Source organism: Palaemon carinicauda, chromosome 42 (genome assembly GCF_036898095.1).
Source record: "Palaemon carinicauda isolate YSFRI2023 chromosome 42, ASM3689809v2, whole genome shotgun sequence".
Taxonomy (NCBI): Eukaryota; Metazoa; Arthropoda; class Malacostraca; order Decapoda; family Palaemonidae; genus Palaemon; species Palaemon carinicauda.
The window spans coordinates 53,553,965-53,563,205 of NC_090766.1; the positions used below are offsets into that span (position 1 = coordinate 53,553,965).

A 9,241-nucleotide genomic window follows, 5' to 3' on the forward strand; every position below is an offset into this window, starting at 1 on the left:
CAACGAATATTTTTGAAAATTTTCGACGAATATTTTTGAAAATTTTGACGATTTTTGAAAATTTTCGCGAATATTTCTTGAAAATTTTGACGAATATTTTTGAAAATTTTAGACGAATTATTAGAAATTTTCGACGGATATTTTTTGAAATTTTCGAAAATGTGAGAATTCACCCTAAGTCATAATGGCATCGTATCTTTAAGTCTGCCAAGTTGTACGGCAAAATCTTAAGAAGCAACATAGATCTAACCATTTAAAGTCCAAGGGAAGAAGAGGCTCTTTAGCTATGGTCAGCAGCTCTTTCTAGGAGAAGGGCACTCCAAAATCAAACCAGTGTTCTCTAGTCTTGGGTAGTGCTATAGCCTCTGTACCATGGCCTTCCACTGTCTTGGGTTAGAGTTCTCTTGCTTGAGGGTACACTCTGGCACACTATTCTATCAAATTTCTCTTCCTCTTGTTTTTTTAAAGTTTAAATAGTTTATATAGGAGATAATCATTTTAATGTTGTTACTGTTCTTAAAATATTTAATTTTTCCTTTTTTCCTTTCCTCACTGGGCTATTTTCCCTGTTGCAGCCCCTGAGCTTATAGCGTTCTGCATTTCCAACAAGGGTTGTAGCTTAGCATATAATAATGATAATAATAATAATAATAATAATAATGATAATAATAACGGCTTTATAATAACCGAAGTCAATCTATACAATGCTATCTTAAGTTAGGTATGCAAGTATGCCTGTGACTAACTTAATCACGATAAATGTAAATATAAGAACTAGTTACCTTTGCACTAATTAAAACTTTTACATCCATCTCGTGGCAGGTTTTGGTTACGGCTTCATTTTCCTCTATCCAGCAATATAGTCTTTCATTTCCTTATTTGTTGTCTCTATTAACGGTAAATTCGGTTCTACACTCATAGATTCTGTTCTTAGCAGCCATAAGAAATGAATTATCGTAATTCGCATGGGTTAACATTACACAAGTAAAATATATTATCAATAATGATGGAAATATAAATATAAAATCTTAGGTTTTCCGCTGTCATGTTGTTGTTGTTGGGAGTATCAGGAATTGGACTATATATTCTCTCTCTCTCTCTCTCTCTCTCTCTCTCTCTCTCTCTCTCTCTCTCTCCTCTCTCTCCTCTCTCTCTCTCTCTCTGTATTATTCAAGATATATAGTTTTCTGTGAATAGACTTCTAATGCCAAAAGATTACAACATGATGTATGCAGATAAAATAGCCTTAAGTGTACGATAATCTGCAAAATCTAAGTTGTTGTTGTTGTTGTTATTGTTGTTAGATAGCCCCAACACAGTTGAAACGCGGGCAAAATTGAAGACGGCGGAGGAAGTTCAACCTTTAATTCCTGGAGCCCCAGTTACTGATTTTAATTTATTTTATTTTATTCTACGCAACAATTTAATTCTTATTTTAATACCAGCTTGTTGTAAACAGTGGCTTGCACATGCTCCATTGAAAGTAGCATAAGAAATGTAAGTATTTTTGATGATGAAAAAAAAAATCTTAAAATAATACTACTTGGTATCGTTGTTATTGTTATGACGGGTATTTGCTGCAAATTTCCTCTCTTAACAAATCCCTGTTTAGTGGTCGTGGTCTTGTTCATGGCGTGTGTAAGATGACCAGAAATAACAGAATCAAATGTTATTGTTCATACGAAGTTTCGGACGTTCATTGTTCTCCTAGGTTGATTGAACAAAGGGAGCCCTTAAGGCCTGGGTTGCGTTCGGAGTGCTTTGTGACAATATTTAGCCTAAAATTTGTTAATCTGTTCAGTCATGGCTTTCAGGTAAGAGTTTTATTAGTTTTCCTTGGTTTGAGGTAGTCGATGACAGCTTTTGATAGTAGGGTATTCTATGGTTACGACTAAAGGAAAGCTATCATCTTTAGCCTTTGGATCAAGAGAAATGTGACTAAACTTCCATGTCATCGTGTTGCTGAGGTGGTTAGCACGTTACCTAGACCGTGGTGATTGGCTAGCTTCCTACGTTAGTCTCATTTTTGCTCTACGGTTAAGCCCTTTGTTCATTTATTTATTTATTAATATATCACTTCATTAATTTGTTCATGGGCGTGTATTTCAATCTGTAAACTTACAAGAGAAGCTCTGTTAGGTAAACGCGATTATTAAGATACTATCTGTCACATTAGCATATTTTTGGCTAAATTCGCAACTTCTCAAGAGACCTTCATTTTTTAGCGTGTTTCCCAAGACTAGCATGGTGAAAGTGTTTGGAAAAAAATTGTAATTTTCTGAGACCAAATAAAAAGCAATACTGTTATATACTATAATCGTACTGATTTTTTTATATTTATATTTTTAATGATATGAATACTTACATAATTAGAAATTTATTTGTATACACAATGCATTATCCTTCTACGATAGAAGCTGTATTTGGAAGCAATGTTAATCTTTCCAATATTTGTGAAGATTTATTTTAATCTGGTTATTATTCTTAAAATATTTTATTCTAATTGTTAATTACTTCTCTGGTAGTTTATATATTTCCTTATTCCTTTTCTTCACTGGGCTATTTTCCTTGATGTAGCCCTTGGGCTTATAGCATCCTCCTTTTCCAACTAGGGTTACAGCTTAGATAATAATAATAATAATAATAATAATAATAATAATAATAATAATAATAATAATAATAATTTTTTTGTTTTATTATTATTATTATTATTATTATTATTATTATTATTATTATTATATGATACATTAATTTCTACCGAGACTGGAATTCATATGAGAAATTTGACGTGAAGACTGATACCTTAATGAGATAAATAAATTAGCACTGAAATAATTTTGCATTACTACTCGCATAATCTTAATCTTGTACTTTCCACTTTTGCATATGGAGGTCTCTGTAATTGGTCTACACTTTAGGACAGAGTTTGTACAACATGTCGTATGCAGGACAGGACTTGTACAATTGTCTGTTATGCAGAACAAGGACTTATAATTAGTCGATATGCAAGACAGAGCCTCTACAATTGCTCCATATTGCAGGACAGGGTCTCTACAATTAGTCCATATTGCAGGGCAGGGCCTCTGCAATTAGTCCATATTGCAGGACAGGGCCTCCACATTTGGTCCATATTGCAGGGCAGGGCCTCTACAATTAGTCCATATTGCAGGGTAGGGCCTCCACATTTGGTCCATATTGCAGGACAGGGCCTCTACAATTAGTCCATATTGCAGGGTAGGGCCTCCACATTTGGTCCATATTGCAGGGCAGGGCCTCTACAATTAGTCCATATTGCAGGGCAGGCCTGTACAATTGATCTTTAATGCAGGACAAGGCCTGTACAATTGATCTTCAACGCAGGACAGGGCCTATATAATTGATCTTAAATGCAGGACAGGGTTTGTAAAATTGATCCATAATGCAGGATGGGGTCTGTACAATTGATCCATAATGCAGGACAGAGTCTATACAATTGATCCATAATCCAGGACAGGGTCTGTACAATTGATCCATGATATAGGATAGGATCTGTACAACTGATCCATAATGCAAGAAAGGGTCTGTAAAATTGATCCATAATGCAGGACAGGGTCTGTAAAATTGATCCATAATGCAGGACAGGGTCTGTAAAATTGGTTCATAATGCAGTACGGACCCTCTACAATAGGTCTATGATGTCGTATAGGGCCTTTGCAATTGGTCCATGATAAAGAGACGGCCTGTAAAATTGGTCCATACTGCAGGACAGTGCTTTTGAAATTTGTCAATAATGCTGGAATTTCCTCCACAGTAAATTTTCTTTCAAAATAGCAGGTATTATGTTACTCATGGTTTTCCTAATTGGGCTGCGGTATTTTTATGATGAGATGACAATTTTAAGATATAATTGTCCCTTTTTCTTTATCATATTGAATTTGGATGTTTGTCATTTTATTGTAATTGCTGTAGGTCCTACCTTTTCTTTGTAATTAACTATTGAATCAACCTCTCACTGTTCTTTTTACTCTAAGCTATCCATTTGATAAGTTTTTACAACCCAAGGATATGTTTCCAAAAGTATACCCTCGTATTGTCAAGAACCTTAAACATCACTATCATGTGCGTGTGTGTGTGTGTGTAGTGGATACTCGAGGCATAAATGTTACCCCAATATGAAATATGACAACTCGATTTATGATAATTTTTAACCGTTAGCTGAGGTTGGACAAGACTCCAACTATTTCCCAATAAGTAGAAAGGAATGCAACCCGTTATTTGTTTTGTCATGGTAACACTAGAGACCTCTGACGAACGAATACCGCCCCCCCCCCCCCCCGAGTGTCGGCAGACTTTTGAATCTAAGGGCACTTCATCAAAGGATATTTCCTCCTCCTCCCAAAAATGCTCTTTTTTCTCCTTTCATATTCCATCAACTTGATCCTCCCAGCTGAGTCCATGATTTACCCCATGATGTAGACCTTGTACTTCTGCATCAAAGGATATTTCCTCCTGAAAAAGGGTCCTTTTTCTCTCCTCCTTTCATAGTCCATCAATTTGATCCTTCTAACTGAGTCCATTCTTTACCTGATGATGTGAACTTGTTGTACAACCTTTATCTTAGGGGACATTTCAATTAGGACAATATTAGCTGAAGAAAAACTAAGTTTGGAAAACAAAATTGCATCAAATATGAACAAGCTAAATCCTTTCTTCATCAGGAAATCCTTGGCATCCAAGTCACCCTTCCTTCCCCTAGTCCTGCTTCTTCTCATTGCTGTTGTGGACGTTGATGGGGATATGGTGAATTTCTCCCTCACAATTGCTATGTCTCCAACTTCAAACATCACCAGAAACTTCAGTGTCGAAGAGGAGGTCCTGAAGAGTATACATCTTCAAAAGGAAGACCTGGAGGGTGGTCTTGCCATAGCTGGTGACGATAGAAAAGTAAGCCCTAGTTAAGATTTGATGTTTTTCAGTTGTTCTACACTTATTTCAGTATTAGTAAACATTTTAGATATCGTTTCAACTTTTTGTAGCCTTTTGAGATGAAGTAGATATTCAGTTTACAGTACTCAAATGGTTGTAAAAATTTGAGAAATGTTCAATATAAATTTCATATAATTTTCTCAAGAGATGCTTTCTCCAGATTTGAAATACATAATTACCATTAATAATTGTATTGTAATATGTATAAGGAGACTCGGTCCAAAGCACCATTTATAAGGTAGTACATAACGGGTGAAGCAAAAAGGTTAGTCCAGTGTGTTCAAAGATTAGTTAATGACTTTAATTGCTTATGAAAGTAAAAGTGGGATACATTAAGGGAATAGTGAACCAACTCTCCATTTTGGAAGTGAATAAAGAGTGATCTATTCAGATGAATTGTTTACTTCGTATATGTGACGTAAGAGAAGCTGAAAAAGGGAGGAATTGGTAGATGTGAAGTGGTAAAAAAAAAGACAGATTACCTGGAAAGATAGAGCAAAATGTTTTAACATGGTTTGGTCTAGCGGAGAGAATATGTTGGTGAAAAAATGATGCAACATTCGGAAGTGTTAGGAGAAAGGATAATAGTATTCGTGCCAAAAAGGTACTAAGAACAGATACAGTGTTTGCTGGGGTTCAATGCACTGTTGATAGGCCTTTTGTGTAGATGTGCAAAGCAAATTAGGCTATGAAAGTTTTTTGCACAGGGGTTTTATCCACGATTTTACAGTTACATTGGGAATGGGATGAATAGATGGCTCTGTATTGTATTTCTCACTGGCGTATATATATATATATATATATATATATATATATATATATATATATATATATATATATATATATATATATATATATATATATCACTTTCTGACTGGGGATAATTAACGTGGCGTTGGTCTGCTTGTCGCAAGCTAGCTGTACTAGATAGGGCCACTCATACTAGGTTGGTTTGCTGTGTGCGATCAGACCAAAATTGTCTACCAACACCAATCTGCAGTGGCCAGCATGGTGATGAAAACGAACAAACCCCAGACATGACCAAGACATGTTTGATACCGTTGTCTTGCAGTGGACTAGAAACGGCTGCATTTGTTGTGTATATATATATATATATATATATATATATATGTGTGTGTGTGTGTATATGTATATATATATGTATATATATATGTATATATATATATATATATATATATATATATATATATATATATATATATATATATATATACACACTTATGTGTATATGTATATACAAACACACACATATGCTGTGTATATATATGCATACATATATACAACTACGTACATTTCTTTCTCCCGTTTAGATTCGTGAGGTAGTGGTAGGCGACAGGCACATTCCTCTTCACTTGAACCTCATGAAAGATCCCGGGTCACTCGTCTACTCCTATGTCATGCTGAACCAATCTCTATGGTCTGTGAGTGAATTGAATTACACCAATATCACCATGGATAGCATCAAAGGTAAGAAGGGGGAGGGGGTGAAGTGCCGCCAGTGCACCTCATGTGTTACATTATAGGCAGTCCCTAAAAGGTCTTTACTTCTTCCCTTCACACTTTCTTCCATCTTTTGCTGTCCAACTTCTTAAATTTACTTCATAGGGTTCCATATATAGATCTGGTGACAAGAAATGCAATGTGTGCTATAAGGAATATTATGTAATTTTTCAGGTTATTTAATGAATTATATAAAATGTATTAAAGTCAATAAGGAAATATATTTAATATATATTTATATCAGGCTCGAGGTTATTGGGACTTCTTCAGCAAAGGGAGAAGAATAATATAGGAACTGCAACATTCACACGAAGCGGAAAAAAGGAAAATAATTGGAAATTTTTCATTCAAGGATGAAGGAATAGATAAAAAAGAATAGAAATTATATAAAGAAGTGGAAAACATGGTAAGAGAAGTGGTAACGTCCCTGACTGGTAATCGCCAGACTGGAGTTAGTCCCCCGCTCAAACTCGTTAGTTTCTTTGGTCGTTGCAAACTCACCATCCTTGTGAGCTAAGGATGGTGGGTTTGGGGTAGCCTATAGGTCTATCTGCTGAGTCCTTAGCACCATTAATGTCACCGTCCCTTGCCTGGTCCATTCATGAGTGGCCTTTAAACCTTTAAATGGAATAAAAGTAACTTACCCAGTTTCTCCTCAGTTGCACCTGGATACTGAATAGCCTCATCAGCCCCGGCACCAGGCCCTATTGCCTTTTGGCCCAAATTCCGTAACTAAAACTAAAATCAATAAAAAAAAAGGTCCAAATTTCTTAAATAAAATCAAAATTAATTCAACTTAGGACCAATGCAGAGGTAGCTGATATCTGGGCCAGTGTGTTGTTTTGGGGGCGTTCTTTTGGTAAAGATTCTTAAACAATTATGATTTATATATGAAAGATCTATTTTAATGTTGTTACTGTTCACAAAATATCTTATTTTAATTGTTCATTACTTTTCTTGTAGTTTATTTCTTTCCTTATTTCCTTTCCTCACTGAGCTATTTTTCGCCTGTTGGAGCCCTCGGGCTTCAAGAATCCTGCTTTTACAACTATGGTTGTAGCTTAACTAGTAATAATAATAATAATAATAATAATAATATTTGTACACTTCTCTCCATGAGGCTTAGATTACTTTTGTTACCTCACTTTCCAGACGACCCGACATTGATTCCAGTCCAAGTCTCTCTGGACTGGTCTGAGATTCCTGAAGAAAACCCTGGGGTATCTACCTTTACACTGATGTCATCTCCGCAGGAAACTTACCTAGAGGTGGACAATAAAACGGTAAGTATTTAATGTATTACTTTTATTAGAATTGAATATAGGACCTATAACAATTTTAGGTACAGTCCAACACAGGAATTCCTGGTATGTCTTACTCTGGGGAAGTGCACCAAACCACACCCTTACTCATGGAGAGTTCCTGTGTTTAGCCCCACCCTCCATCTCTGCCATCTCTTCCTACATTATTTGTTTGGTTTTTCATAGCGGAGTAAGGGTGTCACAGGGTGCACTTCTTCGGAGCGAGGTGTACCAATGACTCCTGTGTCCAACTGTACAATGTTCAGATTTTTTTTCTATATAGAAGATTTAATCCAATCTAATCCATTATTTCTCTTGCGAAGTAATAAAATATGATTATCAAATATATAATGAACAACGAATCATTATCATCATCATGATATTTATCTATGGAAATCCTGAAATCTACAAAGTAAGATATCACTTCATAGCACATTGGTAACGTGTTCGCCTAGCACTCGCATGTCAGCAGATCGATCCCAGCCTGTGACCATGAGTTTAAGCTATTTACTGGCGAGGCCACTTCTGTGGTTGGGCACCACACTAGGGGTTTGGGCTTACCCGGCTGACGTTCTGGTGAGCATCTTTAACCTTTAATCTATTCCTTCTTTCCAGATCTATCGAGAACGCTCAGAAGGCCGATTGATAGTGGGCAATGTCGTCACGCTGGTTCCAAAAGGTGGTCTGTACCTGTGGGTCCTCAATCCTTACACGGGACGATTTACTCTCGAACAGTATTTCAATACAGAAGATTATTTCGCGGATCAAGAGCTAACGGCTGTTCTCGAGTCTCTAAAAGAGGGACGGGTGGCTTTCATAACGACTTATGTACGTGCAGGAAAGTGGTTTTTATTTGTGTGTGTGTGAGAGAGAGAGAGATAAAAAATCTTCATCTACAATATATCTAGAAATCGGAGAGAGAGAGAGAGAGAGAGAGAGAGAGAGAGAGAGAGAGAGAGAGAGAGAGAGAGAGAGAGAGAGAGAGAGAGACTGCATATAAAAATTTCTCATTTGCAATATACCCAAATTACTATCAATGGTAGTATTGGCAAATAAGTTAATGAGGAATTAAACAGATAAAATGGAATCAACTGTTTAGTGCTCTTAGTTTCATTATTTCACTGAAATATACAGTACTGTGTGTAACTGAAAAAAAAAAGCCATTGGCTATCATGCTGGAAGTGTGTCGAAAACTATGTTCCTTTTGGATAGTTTCTAAGTCTTTAACCTTAACTAATTCATTTTATGAGACTGAATGTCTTTAAGGAAATGACATAATCTTCATCTATTCCATGCTTTTGAAGGGCTTTCATTACTGCTAAAATTTTGACAGAATCAGAGGCTTTCTCATAGTGTCGCATGGAAGTTAGACAATATAACTGATGTACATTTATAATATAAAGGAGAAATGAAAAACGAATTTAACATTAATCTGTCAGTTGTAAATCTATACA

The 9,241-nt window shown here is 35.9% G+C and overlaps 1 protein-coding gene across 2 annotated transcripts in view; it reads left to right on the plus strand.

Annotated features, from left to right (window-relative positions):
- LOC137632812 (protein O-linked-mannose beta-1,2-N-acetylglucosaminyltransferase 1-like) overlaps window positions 1–9,241 on the plus strand; it is a 41,989-nt gene that overhangs the window by 3,131 nt on the left and 29,617 nt on the right. The window contains exons 1-5 of one of the 2 annotated variants that reach the window (XM_068364913.1): window positions 1,707–1,814; window positions 4,698–4,923; window positions 6,297–6,453; window positions 7,639–7,769; window positions 8,403–8,615. In XM_068364913.1, the coding sequence (XP_068221014.1) occupies window positions 1,804–1,814; window positions 4,698–4,923; window positions 6,297–6,453; window positions 7,639–7,769; window positions 8,403–8,615 (738 nt within the window). In that variant the 5' untranslated portion in view covers window positions 1,707–1,803. Of the gene's footprint in view, window positions 1–1,706; window positions 1,815–4,697; window positions 4,924–6,296; window positions 6,454–7,638; window positions 7,770–8,402; window positions 8,616–9,241 lie in introns of those variants that run through there. The other variant, XM_068364914.1, reaches the window with a different exon arrangement.